The 17,524-nt window shown below is 52.2% G+C and overlaps 1 protein-coding gene across 2 annotated transcripts; it reads right to left on the reverse strand.

The window, feature by feature from the left end:
- Positions 1-1,984: 1,984 nt before the first annotated feature.
- TAFA3 (TAFA chemokine like family member 3) lies at positions 1,985-16,634 on the reverse strand. 2 transcript variants are annotated; one of them, XR_009279422.1, is made up of 7 exons: positions 16,496-16,634; positions 11,792-11,876; positions 11,405-11,523; positions 6,606-6,755; positions 5,538-5,662; positions 3,525-4,218; positions 1,985-2,241 (listed from the first exon to the last, which is right to left on the reverse strand). XR_009279422.1 is itself a non-coding variant. In XM_058855993.1 (6 exons), exons 3-6 carry the CDS (start codon positions 11,520-11,522, stop codon positions 4,207-4,209), a joined length of 405 nt encoding a protein of 134 aa, XP_058711976.1. In that variant the 5' UTR covers position 11,523; positions 11,792-11,876; positions 16,496-16,634; the 3' UTR covers positions 3,028-4,206. The 2 variants fall into 2 exon arrangements, 1 of the variants encoding a protein (XP_058711976.1); XM_058855993.1 differs by lacking the exon at positions 1,985-2,241 and having other exon boundaries at positions 3,028-4,218.
- Between the last annotated feature and the right edge of the window lie 890 nt (positions 16,635-17,524).

A 17,524-nucleotide genomic window follows, 5' to 3' on the forward strand; every position in this document is an offset into this window, starting at 1 on the left:
TCCTTTCTAGCTCAGGATATTCTATGATTCCATGATTCCCAGGGATCCTCCTGGGGCCTGGCAGGAGTCAAGCTGCCTGCAGCAGGGCCAGCTCTGCCCCGAGCCAGCAGAGCAGTTTCTGCCCTGACTGCCTTTATTGCGCAGTAGCATCTGAATGAATATTTTATTCATTCCCTTAAGAACATCTCCACAAATGCACATTTGAATAAAACATGAGGATGCATTTTTGGGAGAGCCATCTAATGCTTCAAACAGCCCCATCACAGTGTATTAACTCGAGAAAAGACTGTGCTGCTGTATTTTTATCTTGGTGATTCTAATAGAGTCCCATGGCATGCAAGGCAATGGGGAAGGTGCCCATGGCCCCATGTCCCTAGGGCCACATGTCCCCACATCCTGGGGTGGGGCTGTGGCTGCTGTTGGCTTTTGTCCTGAGTGCTGGAGGGATGGGGCAGCATGTCTGGATGCTGAAGCCATTTGCTACACATCCCCAAAACAGGATCTACTTACAAACAAACCAGAGAGGGTTGGAAAAAAAAAAAATAAAAAAAATAAGAGTAGAGTTTCTTTGTGAAAGGTATTGGCAAAGTAGAAAAAGTCTGACCCACATGCTCGTGTCCAAACACAAGAGTGCCAGGACAGCCACATGCACCTGCCATCTCTGTGAATCCTGTAAGCTAGATGAGACAGATTCTGCTTCTCAATAAGCAAATTCTGGGTTTCTCCGTTCCTGAGCACAGCACAGGGAGATCACAGGGATGGTTTTGCATAGCTGAGGTGATTCTAACAAAAATCTTTCTGTAAAATTCTGGAAAAGACAATTCTTTTCTTGTTTGAATTCATTGAAAAGCAGCAATAAAGCAAGCAGGCAGAAAGGAGCAAGCACAGCAAGACAGGAGGGTGGAGGGGGCAGAGGTTATAGGGAATGGGAGCCAATTAAGCCTGAGAGGAGGAAATTTAGCACAGTTAAAGAAAATGTTCCTCCAGCCCTAAACTGGACTTCAACTGATCAGTGCAAGAGGCCACTGACAGTAGGTTCCCTGTGAGATGCCATAGGAATAATACTTGCAAAAGTCACAAGGATGGCACTAGTTAGAGCAGAAATGCACCAGGGAAAGGGAACCAGTTTTTGGGGAAGAGGGCACACCAGATGTGTCCTGGATGCACCATGGCCAGGTGAAGGAAAGGGCACCAAAGATGTGACCCTCGGAGGCATCACCTGTTCCTACAGTGGCACAGAGTTCAGCATCCAGGAGAGCACAGCAGCCCCATCTTGGACAAGGTGAGGTCCCTGTGAACAGCATCCCTTGGAAAGCTCCTGTTCTGGAATGGCTTGGCATCACTGCTGACAGGTAGCACTGATTTATAAAGCAGAAATAAATGAGCCTGCTCTGCAATTTCACCTAATTTTGTCTCCCATTTCAATTTGCCGTCTTTCAGCATAATGCTGGGTGGTTAATTATGTTTCCATCTTATTTCTCTGATAATACTGCACCTTGTACTCCTCAAAGGGTTTCATTTTACCTTTCATTTCACCTCCTAGCACAGCTCTAAATTTAGTCAGCTTGTAATTTGGGGGTATTTTATGCATTATGCTTTTAGTATTTGTAGGTAAAATGGAATCCTTGTCTTTTAATTCACTCTCTAATAATCCTCCACCAGATCTTAATACAAAAGACTTTATTTTTTCCTGAAGACTAATTGAATGGGGTGTAATTGTAATACCAAGGATATTGAAAATACATTAACTGTGACAGTTTCCTCTGACTAATCACCCCTCAGACAACTTCAGATCTGGTCTGTGCAAGCTCCCAGTCAGTTACTGCACAGATGTGCCAAGACAGAACTTTGCACAAGACTTACCCACCAAGATGGGGATTTGGGCAGGATGGATTTGGGAGCCTGGAGTGAGAGTCTGGGGTCTCCAAGTTGCTGATGCAGCTGCAGGGGCTGATTTGTCCTTCAGGGACCAGCAGTGTGGTCACATGCAGGGAGAAGGGATCAGGATGTCCAAGGTTGCTGGGGACCAGCAATGCAGGCAGCATTGTCCCACTGAGGCAGCAAAGAGACAGGGGATCAAAGTCCTTGCCTCAGCCCAGAGATGTTCCCATCACCATCACCGTCCTCCTTGGTTTATTGCTCCAGGAGCTGTGGCAGGAGCATCCTTCCTGGCTGTTCAGGAACCAGAGATAACACCAGCAGTCCTGCAGGCCACAACATTTTCCTTGGAAACACATTTACCTGCCAGGAGAGGAGCAGTAATTTGCAGTATTTGTGTACTCTGATGGTGTGATAGCAGCGAGGTCAGCACTCAGCAGAGACACCAAGGGGCTATTTCCTCACTAAACTGTGGACTGCAGTAAGTGAAAAATAAGCTGCAAGGGTGCCTATTATGAAGGCAATAAAATATTTTTATATCAATGTAGATGTCAAGTCCAGTACTTCTGCAGAGTGGATCCCTCACATTATGAACAAACTATGAAAATGCTCAGTCAAGCAGGGATGCTCCCATCTACAGCCTGATGTTTGCTACTGGAAATAACAGATTCCTGCTCTGCATTCATAGCATGGGTTCTCAGGGGGGACAGGACTCCGGGTGGGGACCTTACAATCACAGGCTGGCCTTGGGTAGGGGTAGCATCCGTGGGGACATGGCACTGCAGCAGTGGGAGCTGCCACACAGAGCTGGAGGGACAGGACAAGAGAAGCTCTCAGGAAAGCACCCTGCAGAAATTAATGCACTTTTGTTTAGGACCACTATGAGCTAATCAGCCTTTGCTGGCCACAAAAGGCTTTCAGCTCTCCTCCAGAGCCACCATTGTACAAGCTGTTCGGGATTGGAATGGCCAGGGCAGAGTCCCCAGCCCCTTCACCTCAGATTCAGCAGCATGAGAAGCATTCCTAGAGCCTCCCTTTGCTGCTGAGTGAAAAGATCTTTTGCAGAGATTAAAATTAATTTATTATTTCACAGCCTGGTATTTACATCACATCTGGAGAGGGTACTACATACCCCATTACAAAAACATCTCAATAATGAGTCCTGTGCTGGGAGTCAGGGCAGGAGGCAGGTGGCAGCAAACACGCCAGACCCCCTCATTGTCATGGCCCCCTCCCCATCTCCAGCCCCTCCTGCACCAGCACATCCCCTGCAGGGACCCAGAGCAGGGCTGGAGGTGCTGGTCCCACAGCCCCAGGGCCCCGAGCATGTCTGACACTGGGGGTACAGAGCTCACATTCTCCCCCACTTCAGTCGCTATACCACAGGAAATGCTGTGTCCTGGAGAAGGTCATGAGCTCAGGGCCAGGAGGTGGTAAATTTCTCTTTATTTTGGATTACTGCAACAAAATCTGGCTCAGTCTGAGACCCTATCTGGGCATCTGCATGCCCTAGACAGCCCACAGCCACAGACAGAGAGATCCCCTCACACAACTCTAGAATTCAATTGCAAACACAAGCAGAAACTCAGTGCCTGGGACTTGCATGGTGGAAAACATTAAATTTTCAACCTGATTAATGCAATTACCAAGGAAGGAGAAACCAGCAGCATGTGCCATGGAGACATCTCACCATCCCTGGGGGCCAACAGGCTGTCAGACACCCTCTGACTATGCTGCCACATCTGCTGCATGTGATCATAGCAGGAAGGCGGTGGGGCAAGGAAAGCCCAGTGCTCCGAGGGCACAGCAGCCCCCAGTGACTCAGGATCAGGCTGGAGCTCAGAGGCTGCTCCTAGGAACCCCAGGGCCAGGAGCCACATGGGGAAGGGTTTCACATAACCATGGACTTCTCGATTCCTGACTGCAACTTGGATTCAGCATCTCAGGCGACAGGGAAAGGCGACTCACAGCAATGATTTCAGCTATTCAGATTAAAGCCCATTCTGGGGGCCTGCTGCCTGTCTCTGGATTGTCAACAGCTCTTACACAGTGGGAGTATTTTATTTAGGAGGATGTGTCCAGAGAAAAGGAGGAAACCATGGAGCGACGGGATTCTGGCAGTTGCAATGGGCTCCCTGCCTGCAGCCTCCAGGGAAGCTGGGGCTCAGCACATGCTCTGATCCTGTAGCTGTCACAGTCCCGCTGACGGGTGCAGGATGGTAGCCCTGGAGCATCCCACCTCTGCAGGCACTGGGCCACATCCTGCTGCTCATGGCAGCACCAGGACCCACACCAAGGCTGGTCAGCCAGTGCCACGCGGCATGGAGGCTATCGAGTGACCTGCAGAGGAGAGCAGAAGTTAACCAATGCATCCAGCTGATTCCCCATCCATGAATTATCAGCAAACAGCCTCAAGAGGTGCAAATAAGATCAGCTCTTTCATTTAATGGAGTCACCTTATGAATGGTCTGTGATTTCTGTGCTCTGGGTGCGTGTCCCACTGAGGTCTGGCTGCACAGGGGACTGAGATGCAAATCCAGCCCTTTGGCACCATTCCAAAGGCACTCAAGTCACCCAAAGTTACCAGAAGTCCTTTTGAAAACACAGGTCTGTGTTTCAAAACTGTCACCTCCCTAAGGAAGGGCACGGCACCCAAAAGGTCTGCTGGATGAGGCAGGAGAGCAGAAGCTCCTGAGTCCTGCTCCCATTCCAGATGGGAATGGTCCCAGTGAGAATTCAAGACAGCAAAGCCAGAGCAGAGGTTTTGGGCTAAGTTAGTAGCTGGGGGAAACCAACCAAAAAACACTAAAGGGGGAAAAAGACAACCAGCTCAATGTAGTGCTGCAGTTACTGGTCAGTGATAGATGCTCAGGGCTGGAGGAACCTTTTTGGATGTCCATAAAAGCACTTCAGCATGAAAGTGCTTTCTGTGCACAAAAATAATAGCAGCAATGAAAAAAACCCTGACATTGCTTAATACAATAATTTTGTGGTGGGGGATGTGGGGCAAGGAAAATGAAAGCACAAGGAATAATTACAGTCAACAGTATGAACAATGATTACAAAATTATACAACTGATTAACCATGGCATATATGTAATTACTAATGAGTTTGATAAAATTTTAATTACACCTTGTTCCTTGGGGCATTCAGCAAGCCATGAAAATAATAATCGTGTAGTGCTCTGTCACAAATGATTGCCTCAGACAGGGAACGGGGACAGATTCGGGGCTGTGCCACTGGGTTGGGAAGGGCAACCTTCCAAACCTTCCAACCTCTGCTGCCCCGGAGCAGAGGGTGGCACTGGGGAGTAACCTGGACACCCTGGGAGCCCTGGGATGTTCCAGACACACACCTAGGATGTCTGCTCAAGGGCTGAGCCATCCAACACCAAGCCTCCCAGCAAGAATTATCAGCTGGAAAAGCTGTGGGATTCACTCAGCTTTGTGGTACGCCTGCCAGCCCCTCCAGCACTAGTGACAAGTCCACAGCCCAGCCCCTCTGCTCTGCTTCAGTGAGTCCTTATTAAACAGTGTGTGCCCTGGAGGAACTGGAGCTCTCTCCTTCCCCACAGAACCAGGGAGGTCTCCTGGTTTTTGCTTGCCCCTGGCTGGGGAAGGCACAGCTGGGTTCCCCCCATCACCTGCTGGGGACGCACCTTGGTCGTCTTCACTTTGTTGCCACTGCTGCAGCTCCATCCCGAGAGGTCAGGCAGCACTTTGCACTCTTCCCCATCGAGACACGGCTCCATCTGGCACCACCACTTCTGCAGCACGATGGAGGCTGGGGGAGAGGAGGGGATCAGTGGCCAGGATGCAGCACAGGGTATGGAGGACCAGTTCTGCTCACCTTTGAGTGACATCAGGAGATACAGCCCCTCTCTCCAGCACAGCTCACGTGGAGGAGCCCTGGACAAGCAGCTGCTTGTCACCTGCCTGGCCTCACCTGACCCAACTGCTCCACCTGCCTCCAGAACACCTTGTTTTCTCTCACTACCCCAGGGAAAAAAAGCCCAATGTCCTCTCTCCCAGCAAGAGCAGGGAGAGCAGTGCTGCTCAATAACCTGTTTCAGGCTTCACTAACAGAGCAAAGGGATTGTCTTCTACCACTCTGCTCTATTAGGGTCTTGTGATTCATGCCTCTAGTTTGGGCAACCAGAATAGGCTCTCTTTTATTTGGGAACAATATGACCTAAGCCACTGGGGACAGCAAGAGCCTTCCCTAACAATTCATTCTGGAATTACTAGGCACTGGCCGTCAAGCAAATCAATACCATGCTGGTGGGGGCTGGCGGTGCTCCCAATGGCTCTTTGGTCATGGCATGTGATGGCATTCAATAAAACATACAGAGTTTGAGTTTTGCTTGGTGCTCCTCACAGGCAAAGGTGCTGCATGGCTGGAATCACATCCCTACCTCCAGCTGTGGCAGCAGGGTGAGGAGGTGTGCAGGGATCAGTGCTGCACACCTGACCCCAGCACAGTGGTGCTGAAACCTCAGTAACTCCCCCACAGCTCATGGCCCAGGGCTGCACAGAGTCAAGTATCACAGCCACATCACTGTGTGAGTGTCCAGTGAGAGTGTACCCAAAATGTGCCGCCTTCCTCACTGCTCTGCTGCAGGATCCCTGGGCAAGTCTCCTCTGTTAATGCCAGGGGCATGGAAACCCCACTCCAGTTTAACTGGATGTGAAGATGAGGTCAGGGATTGAAAAGGATGGATACTCACCATCCACACAGGAGGGAGCTGCCCGCGTTGTCCCTGCCACCTGCCCTGGGAAACAGGAGCATTTCACCGTCTGCGAGCGCTCCTCGATCTTGTTCTTGTTGCAGCACCGGTGAGCTGCAATGACTTCGCATGTGCCGGGCTCTACATGCACTGAAGGAGGAGAAGCAGCCACCATCAGACCTCAGACCACCTCCTGCCCACTGCCCTGGGCAACACTGCTGGGGTGAGCTGTGGCCAAGGCCCCAGGAGAGCCCGGCACATGCAGTGCTGTCCCAACCTCTAGAACCACCCCCAGGGCTGCTGGTGACATACAGGTGCCTGGGCACAGCATCTTCCCAGCCCACCTGTACTGAAAAGTGGTGGCTCCTGCTCCACACCTCTTGCATCTGAGCTCTTGCTCCTAAGAGCCCTCATGCCCATCTTACCCTCCAAAATTCATCCCCTCTCACCAGAGAGGTTTACTGAAACTAATGAGCACACCAGCTAATTGCAGATGATAATGCAGCTTTGCATTAAACCCACTTTGCTACAAGATGGGATGGTGCATTGTGCTGTTTTTGGCTTCAAGCAGAGCACCATCACCTCTGACCCCAGCTACAACCAATGCCTCCACCTCACCATCACCCACCCTCTGCCTGGAGAACGAAGGATCAGGATGCTGTTTCCACCCTGAAGTGGCAGAAAAATGTCAGAGTGTTCATCAGCAATCCAAGCTGCTCTGCTGCTCCACCTCCCAGTGCCATTAAAATATTAAGGAAAATAGAAAACTACTGTGTTGGCTGATCTCCTCTGGGATCAGAGTTTAGAGCTGGTCAGCATCCCAGATCAGTGCTTTGGCTGGGTAATGGCCCACACAAGCACAATATCAGCCAAAAAGGGCTGAAAGACTTCATTCCATGACCTCAGAGATCCCTGCAGGTCCTATTTAATGAGCACTGGAGGAGCAATGCAGAGCCACACATGGGCATGCCCTGGGTACCTTGGGTCACTGGGAACAGGCTTCTATTCCCTGGCAGAAAGGAGCCAAGCTGGGTAGAGGACAGGGAAGCTGCATTCCTGCAGTGTGGTGTCCCAAAATGCATGCAGGTAAGCAGGCAGCAGGGCATTCCTGGTTGTTCCACATGCCTGGCTCAGGACACTTTCCACATCCTGGAGTGCAGGCAGGAGCCCCCAGGAGCTGCCCCCAGAGGAAAGGTTTGGAAGGAGGTGCAAGCAGGACATGCAGGGCTGTGTGGAATGATGTGTGCTGCTGCTGCTGCTGCACCTCTGAGCATAAGCCCACACTCAGTCCTCTCCCAGCACATGAGGCTCAGCAGTTGCTCTGACCCACCTTGCATTTGCCTCATCCTGCCCATCCCATCACAGCTCCCAGCTCTGCCTCACTCCTGGTCACTGCTGGAGCGCCCTGCTGCAGATCCCATCCACCAGCAGTGCCCAAAGTCAGGGGGACCAGGGCAGTTGACCTTTATTTATTGCTATTTCATGGTCATTTTCTTTTAATGGACACTTACTTTCATTTCTGTCCATAATAATTACACAATTATTATATGGAATATTTCGTAATAGCATCTCTGGCCACGAATTTTATCTACCCTTTGAAATGCCAGAGTAATGTAGTTTTAATAATGAATTCCATTCCTTTTGTATACAGAAATGGTAGAGTTCGGTGAAAGTGAAAAGGAAAGCAACTCTTTGCAGAACAAACATGACTGTTTTGCCCCTTCTTTAAGCTTCATGGGATTTTTCAAATAATGTCAGGAAGAAGTAGAGATCCTTGGCTCTGGCTGCCTGTGAGCCCACATTCCTATCACACCGTGGTCCAGGAGCACAAGGAGTCACTCTTCCAGGCTGTGCACCTCACCAGGGAATTTTTCACCCTCAAACCTCCATGTTCTGCCTCAGATATGGTGATTCCCAGGATGTCAGCAGGAGACACTGCTGTTTCCTCGCTGCAGAGCATCCCCGTGCCGTGGGACACCAGCAGGAGAGGAGGTCCCTGCCTCACGGGGCTCCCACATCCCACACCTGGCAAGTGTGAGCAGAGAGGCTGAGCCCACGTGCAGTGCGAGCTGCGGGCTCCAGAGCTCCCTGCAGCTGCTTCTCCTTCTGCTGAGCAGCAGGAAACTTGGAACAAAATGCATATCAGATGGATGGTGTGTTTAACACCGACAGCAGGAAACCTCCCGAGAGCCTGGGATAAATTCCAAAGCTCTGGCATGCTTCTCCCTCCCATTTAACTGGTATTTGCCCACTGGAACCTTTCTTAAAAAGACACAGCTTATCTCATGGAACCATAAAAGAATTGAAAGAGCAAAAGGCTTTTGAACCCGGCATGCAAAAATAAAATAAAAATGCTGTCCTACTCTGGTTGAACTTTAAATGAGAAACAGAACATGGGGCTTTTATAGCATAACCTGAAATGGCACATTTTGAGTGTCTCAAGGAGTGTGGGCACCACTCCACATGTTCAGTGTAAAATACTGCTTGCTGGTGGAGAGCTACGAGATGAAGAGAAAGTTGGATGCATGTGAGTTCCAGGCAATGCTCAGAGAACCTCATTTCCCAAAAGAAAAAATCCCAGCTGACTTAAATGCCTTTTACTTCTGCTTCAGGTTGAGTGATGAACATAAAGGCAAAGACAGCCCTTTGATTATCAGCATTAGAAGGTGCTGGGGCCACCTTTGTGGGAGTTAGATCCAGACATTCCAGCCTTTTTCATCACAAAGACCTCACCATGTTACATAGGGGATTAAACTGCTGGTGAATCATTCTTCACTGAGGAGCCTCCTATTCTGTTTCCAAATGACTGTGCTTGATTCATGTGGCTCTTTAAATCCAGCCACATTCTGCAGGAAGCAGTGCTTTGCCTGGAGAGAGCAGTGTCTCCATGTGCTGGGTGGGCACAAGAGGTCTCAGGCACATGGTGTGATTTGTGTGCAGAGCCAGGAGCTGGACTTCATGATCCTTGTGGATCTCTTCCAACTCGAGGTACTCTATAATTCTATTATCAGACCTGGTTGCTACAGTCAGATGTGTCCCTGGACAGCAAACAGAGGGTTTGCATGTGGACTCTCTCTTCAAGAAATTTTTAAGTTTGAGGTCACAATTAAAGACCTTCCTCTGCTATTGATCATTTTTAGGTGTTTTTGCCTGTGAATAAACACGATTCTTTAATGGAATGAAAGCTCTGGATATATCTGTCCCTCAGCATCTCTGACTCTGAGGGTCTCAGGCATCAGTGACACAGTTATCCCTATTCAACTCCACACAGGAACATAACTGCAGCTTCCTTGGACACAAATGTCACTGCCACTGAGAATGCAGCATTATGAAAGCAACATTACTATGCAGCATTATGTTTCAAACATAACCTTCACCGAAAACTGTCCCAAATGCAGCAACAAGAGGGCAGACAACAGGAGAATAAAGCCCATGAACTCAGTAAGTAGACAAAGAATTCTTGTTTTGAGACCATGGAAACGCAGCCCAAGAGATGAGACAGTCACAGGAAGTTCTTACAGTGTCAGGAAAGCAGGATGGGCAGAGAGAAACTGTGTTCATACAGACACGGAACAGGGTCACACTTCTACGTGTTTGCTCCTGGTCTGCCCTCTTTTCTGTGGATCAAATTTTCCTGAATAAAAATCATACAATTTTATCTGATCTGGGTAAGTCTTTGAGAGCAAAACATCCCTAACTCTGTGTCTGCTGGCACATGAATGCAAGAGCCTGGCTGCTCATGGATGAGTGAGATTTATAGGTAATTCACACCCATCAGTACACCTGGGCATCTGCATTTCAAAACTCATCTGCTTTATTAATCCCTGGTGTGACTCTTCCCCAGAGAAACAGCTCCCTGCAAATTGATCCCATGGAGGAGCAGGGCTCTCTGCCACTGGGGTTGGGCAGGTTGACTGAGCACATAAACTGCCAGTAGTGCCCATATCCTTTGTAGAACTGATTCAGTGTCAAAAAGTCATCCCAGAAGAACAAGAAATAAAAGAAAAAACCCCCCAGTTTTCTCCCAATTAGAATCACAGAATTGTTTAGGTTGGAAAGAAGCTTAAAACTCATCTTGCTCCACTCCCTGACACTACCAGGGCCACCTTCCACTAGAGCAGGTTGCTCAAAGTCCTGTCCAGCCTGGGCTTGGACACTTCCAAGGATGGGGTAGCCAGGGTTAGGACAAGGGAAAGGCAGGTAGCTGTGGACTGATTGGGTGAGAGAGTCACTCCAGGAGATGTGTTTTGGTTTTAAGTGATGTGGATAGGGATTACAGGATTAGAACTGCTTTAACTGTCAGGCAAAAATGACAGAAGTAGGACAGGGTTAGGTGTGGGGTCAATCAAGAGCATGAATGGTTTCAAATTAACCCATAAATGCCCTTACCAAGCAGAGGCACATGAAGCAGAGAGCAGGTGCCCCAGGATCCAGGTGTTGGTCTGTGCTGCCAGGTGCACAGCTCTGCCAGTAACGTCAGTAACACCAGTTCCACCACACGTCTGGCACACTCATCCTTGCTTGCCCAGACCCCAGAAACAGTGATGGACACTGAGCTGCTTCAGGCTGTCAGCATTTGGTCCCCAGAGAGACACCCGTCTGCTCCTGGTGTGCACCACAGCCTGAAACTCCTCCTCCCCTCACCAAGAAATGCAAGACAGAACTTCACCAAGCATCTCATCCCCATGTAACCCCCACTTCAGGCATTCCATGATGATCCCAAAGTACTGCCATTATCATGGGGACCCAGATGATTGCACAAGCATGTGACACAAGCAGCGAGGATCTTGCTCCCCTACCTGAATGGCTTCTGTGGTGATGCGTGGAGGCCAGCGTCAGTCGTCCCCACAGCGTGGTAAGGCAGAGACTGAGCACGAAAACCCATTTGCTCAGGTTCTGTATGTCTCTCTCACTCATTCTACCAAAAAGAAGAAGAGATATGTGGAGGAAGAGGGACTGAGGAGGGCTGGGAGGTGCAGATCCACTCACCAATGTTCCTGCACGCAGTGGTACGACTCCTGAACGTTGTGAGGACTGGGGTATCCTGGCTGTGGGGACATGGCCCTGGGAGATGAAAGGATTCACCCACCACCCTCAGATGACCTCAGACTTCATCAGCAGCATGGGCCATTGCAGCAGGACAGAAAGAGATCCCACCAGCAGTTGTACAGGTGAGTGATGGTTACCTTTTACTGGGGATTCACGCTCACATCTGTGCATCTGCCAGCCTCAGGTGGGTCAGGTCTTTGCAAGAAGCAGACATCAGCACATCTGAAAGGAGAAAGAAGGACATGGGCACTGATACCTGCCATTCAGTGTGAGTCACTATGTCCCTGGGAGTGGCTGGGGACACCTGGGAATTTCACCAGCCCCACTTCACACTCAGGACGCACACTCTCAGACACATGCATGAGCATGTGCCCATTGCACCACTGAAACTTCTCCAGGAGCTCAGCCCATAACCCTGCACCCCTTTGAACAGCAGGACCTGAGAGCTGCTCCTGATTTTTACTGCTGAGAGCACAAAATCAGGTCCTTTATAATAGGTTATTAAAGCAGATGACACACACTCCATGCACACCCAGTGTGTGTGGGAAGAGCCATAGCAGATCAGCAGCGAGTCATTTCGGCTTCTGCCTTTTCTGTGCTGTTTTATGTGCTGCTCTTGTCCTTGTGTCACTGAGGTCCCTTGCAGTGATGCCAAGGCTTGGAATTTTCAAACCACTTTCTGACAAACAGAAGGATGGGCTGCTCCCACTGGATGTCCTGGGGCCCCCCAGGAAGCTGAGGAACAGGGCAACTGATTGCCAGTCGGATACACAGAGCCCATGGCAGCACCAGGACCTGCAGTCCACTCTCCCAGCGTGTTATTGTTTTCCTGGGGCTGTTCCTCCTGCCAGCACAGAAGCCAAGTTCATGCAACCACACACTCAAAACTGCATCGGCCATCTCTGGACACACCAACAACCTCTCTTGGCACCACACTGGCACCACTCCCACTCCATGCAGCACATGCTGGGAAGAAGCCAAGTTTTACATCCTCTAGAGCCACTAGGGAAAAAATTTCAAAAGGTTTTGTATTTTACTGCTGAGTCCTTTAAATATGTTTTCTTCACTATTTACAGCCCCAGCCCTTCAGACAGGAACAGCTCCAGCGCTCCGCGAGCAGTGGCACCAACAGTGACGTGACTGCTCGGCATTTGCCAAGGGACGTGGTGACCCCCCAGCCTCCATTATCACCTGCTGGGCTCTAACCAGGTCCAGCAAACAACCATGTCCCACATAAAATTTTAGTGCTGGATTGATCAAAACTTACTAACAAGATACCACAAAGGCAAGTGGTGATGACACCGAGGATGGGGAGTGCTGCCAGGAACAGCAGCAGGTGCCAGGGGTACCACTGCCCTGTGCCAACCTTGCATCCACAGTCCCCTCCACGGGCAGTGCAGAGTTCCAGCAGTGCACTGAACAAACCCACATTTCTCAGAGAAGAAATCTTCAATTTTCAACCCTGTTTGAAATTTCTGTCTGCTCTGGACCATGAAACAGTGAAACAGACGCCTCTAATGAAGAGCCAGGACACAACATGCTGACATTCTTAATCAAAACAAAGTGATTTGAAGTGGTAAAAAGGACATTACTTGTTTTGAAGCATTTGAAAATGAATTGTCCTGTTTTAAACTGACATTTCAAAATGAAAAATGTTTCATTCCGAAGTGGTGATTTAAAGTGGTATTTTGCACTTTGATTCTCCCATCTGGAAAACAAAAATCAGAAAATGTCATCAAAAGCATTGACATTTGCCCAGGAAAAAAACCAAAAATATCTTGATGACACCACATATTTTATGCTAAAAAAGAATTTAGAGGTAAGGAAATGCTTCTAGTTAATGCTGTAGGATGGTCAGCTTGGCCAGGAACAGACTGAAGAGTGGCTGGCAGGATCCTACTTGCTGTCCTGACTCGATTGCTGCCCGCTGGGTGATGAGGGGCTGCTCCTGCTCCAGCCCCTCCATTGTCAGAAAGAATCCAGGATGGCTCAATGTGCAGGAAAACCATTGCTCCTCGAGGTGATGTGATGGGACTGTGGGACTCTCTCCTGTAAGCCCGTCTTTAGGTGCTCTCTGGTGCTCTGGCAGAATATGTTCTGCATGAGGCTTCTCAGAGGGGAATCATTCAACAGCTGGTACTGTTGGAGTCCCTTTGGAGATGCGCCAGCCCACTGTATAAATACTGATGTCAGCTTGAAGCATGCACTGTTTGCTCAATGACAAAGCAAACAGCTCTCTCGAGCTGCTCGGTCCTGCACCCGATCCAGAGGCAGTGTGTGCCCCAGCACTGCATGCAGCCAGGCCTGGGGATGTGCCCACGCAGGAGCTGTGCCCCAGCTGGACAAGCATGCAGCAGCCTTGCAGCCCAGATGTGAGGACAGGAGACACAGTGCCAATGCAATTTTTGCGACCGTGAGTCCCCAGTGCCAACAAACCTCCCACGTGCCTTCCAGCAGAGAAGCCAGGTCCCCATCAGGAGATGATGGTTTCCTGGATGCTGCTCCAGCTCCGGCCCCCACTTCATGCAGGGAGCACAGCCCAGCTCGCAGGCACCAGGCCTGAGCCCCACAGCACACACCAGAGTCCTTCTGGAGGAGCCCATCCCCAGCTCCTGCCCATGGAACCCTCCAGGGTGAACCCACGTGAAGTTCCCAGGAGACATCCCTAAACCTCTCAGCTAGACCAAAAACCAAGCACTCCACTGGCCAATCCATCCCACAGAGAACAACAACACACTCCCAGTGCAAAGTATATTTAGCTCAAAAAGGCTGAGCTGTTTGCTATAGCCAAGGAAGCATAAATAAATTACAGTGTTATCAATAATGCAATCCACACTGTTCATGCCACACTCTAAAGGGAAACCACTGAGCTGGGCAGGAGCCACGGGTGGTGGCCAGGAGAGCACATGTGGACAAGGAGCACACGAGGACAAGGAGCTGGCAGAGGCACTCAGAGTTCCACTCGTGCCCAAAGTCCCATCAGAAAACACAGGTCCACAGAAATTGCTGCTTTGACAGTTATCAACCTTCAGTGCCGTGAGATTACAACTACAAATGTTTGGTCTGACTTGAGATTTTTCAGCCTGGAATGTCAGTGAAATGAAGAGTGATGTTCTGGCATGTCAAAACACTTAATTTTGACTGAGAATCCCAGTATTCTTCATTCAGTTATGTGCTGTTTGGAATTTTGTGGACTTTATCACTAACATTTTTAGCTGCTTTTGCCTTTTGGGTCTGAGCTAGGACATGAAGGAGCTGCCAAGTTCCCCAATCTCTCAGACTATCAATCTCAGTTGCAAACAAGATGTCAGGGGATGATGGTTCCTCTGTGTGAGTCCATGTGCTCTCCTCCCTGTAGGCACGTGTGGACATGGGCCATCATCCACATGGGAGCTTCACTGAGGTTCTCCAGCACAGACACACTCCAGGAACAGCTCCCTGCTGTCTCTAGTATGGTTCAGTCTTCAGCAGCCAAAAAGAGGACAAAGCAGAAGGGCAGGCTAGGCAGGGGGCATCTCCTTTCTCCCTCTCATGTCCTGAAAAAACAGCTGAGCATTGGATCCTGCATACTGGTCAGGAGAGGAAATGCTCCGACACGTATGGACTGTGAGATTTGGGCCCAGGACCTCCAGAATCCTCTGTTTCTGCCCATCCTGGGCACAAGCCTGAGGGTTCTTGGGCAGACTGGCAAGTGAGATGCTTGTTCACTCGGTGGATCCCACCGCCCCACTGCCATTGGCATTTTGAAGTCAGCTCTGCTAACAGTCCAAACCTCAGCCTCATCCAGTGCCAGGATTGTTTCCCCAAGGGATACATCTCATCTGTGCAGGCTCTTTGCTGGGGTGTGGGTGTCCCAGCACAAATGAGCTCTCCCAGACAAAGGGCACCCAGACACTGAACAGACCCCCAGGCCTCTCCCTGCAGCAAAAGGGGTGGCTGATGAGCAGGAGGAGGAGACTCCTGCTTCCCTGCCTTGGGACCCATGGCATGGACGAACTCATGACTCCAGAATGGGACTGGACTCACACTCTGGACCACTGAGCCTCTACTCGTGGTGATGGGGCCATCTGATCTGTGCTCATCCTGTGCCCCTCGAGCCGCCCCCCGAGGCAGCTGGCTCTCAGTGCCACTGCCCAACTCCAGCCTGGTGCTGGCCCACAGGCAAACCCATCCTGGCTGGAGGAGCTACACCAGAGAGAGAGGAGGCAGAGGAAAATTAAAGCCCACATCCGATCGTGTCCTGGTCAAGGCTTTGCTTGAGCTCACAGCTTGTGCTGAAGACAACAGCAGTTGGGATCCATGGCCCCTTCCAGAGTAAAGGAGGATTCTTGGCTGCAGAATCTGGGATCTCTCCAGCAGTGCTTTACCTCCCAGAAAGGCGAGTAGCTTCGCAGCGCTGGCAAAACAGCATCGGTGACGAGCCCACCCCCAGAGCGGTGGCCGGACAGGGCCCACCGGGTCCGAATCCCCGCACAGCCCCCGCTGCCGGAGTCACCGTTAACGGGGCGCAGGGCAGAGCTGGCTCCAAGAAAGTCACCGCGCCCTCCCGGGCCCCGCACCGGCACCGGGGAGCCCCGGCGGGCGGCAGGGGACCGGGACACGCGGGGACCGCGAAGGGACGTGGGGCGGCCGGGCGGAACCGGGAGCGCTGGACCCCACGGCGGAGCCCTGCAGCGGCATCCCGGTGCCGCCGGCGCTCGCCGGTACACCGACCCCGGCGGCCCCCTGAGCCCGGCTCCGGGGCCCTCGTCGGGACCCAGCAGCCCCTAGGAGCGGGCACCGCGAGAGAGTCGCCCCGGGGGTGCCGTCTCGTTCCCCCCCGCCAAACTTTCCGCACGTACCTGCCGGTGGCCTCGCTGCGGGCGGGGGCCGACGCTGCCCATGGCCGGGGGCCGCTCTGCTCGCCGGGTCAGCGCCGCCTCCGCGGGCCGCAGCCACCGGGGGCCGCGGGCATCGCCGGGCGGCGGCGGCGGCAGCGCGGGCTGGGCGGGGGCGGCGGGCGCGGAGCCGAGCGGAGCCCGGCGGAGCCGCTGCCGGCGCGAAGGGGCGCAGCGCCGCCTGCTGCTGCTGCCACTGCCCGGGAACCGGCCCCGCGATCCCGGGCTGGCACCGGCACCGGCACCGGCTGCTGCTGCCACTGCCCGGGAACCGGCCCCGCGATCCCGGGCTGGCACCGGCACCGGCACCGGCACCGGCTGCTGCTGCCACTGCCCGGGAACCGGCCCCGCGATCCCGGGCTGGCACCGGCACCGGCACCGGCTGCTGCTGCCACTGCCCGGGAACCGGCCCCGCGATCCCGGGCTGGCAGCGGCACCGGCACCGGCACCGGCACCGGCACCGGCTGCTGCTGCCACTGCCCGGGAACCGGCCCCGCGATCCCGGGCTGGCACCGGCACCGGCACCGGCTGCTGCTGCCACTGCCCGGGAACCGGCCCCGCGATCCCGGGCTGGCACCGGCACCGGCTGCTGCTGCTGCCACTGCCCGGGAACCGGCCCCGCGATCCCGGGCTGGCACCGGCACCGGCACCGGCACCGGCACCGGCTGCCCGCCGAGCCGCCCGCCCCCGCCCCGGTCAGCCCCAGGGCCCGTCAAGGCGGTCGGGGAGGAGGAATGGGCAGAGAGAATTTACCGGAAAAATTATTTACGTGCACAACCCCTTCGCCCCCGACCCCCAAAAATAAAAACCAAAACAAAGGGGGGTGATGGCCCCGCCACTCCGAGGATATGGAATGTGCGGGGATGGACGGACAGCCGGCCAGACTGATTGCTGGCCCTGGCATTCTCCTCCTCAGAGGATGAGCCTAGTCAGACCTAATTTACCCCCAAACCAATTTCTCTCCCAAAAAAAGGTATGATGGCTGTGCAAGCA

Source organism: Poecile atricapillus, chromosome 23 (genome assembly GCF_030490865.1).
Source record: "Poecile atricapillus isolate bPoeAtr1 chromosome 23, bPoeAtr1.hap1, whole genome shotgun sequence".
Lineage (NCBI taxonomy): Eukaryota > Metazoa > Chordata > Aves > Passeriformes > Paridae > Poecile > Poecile atricapillus.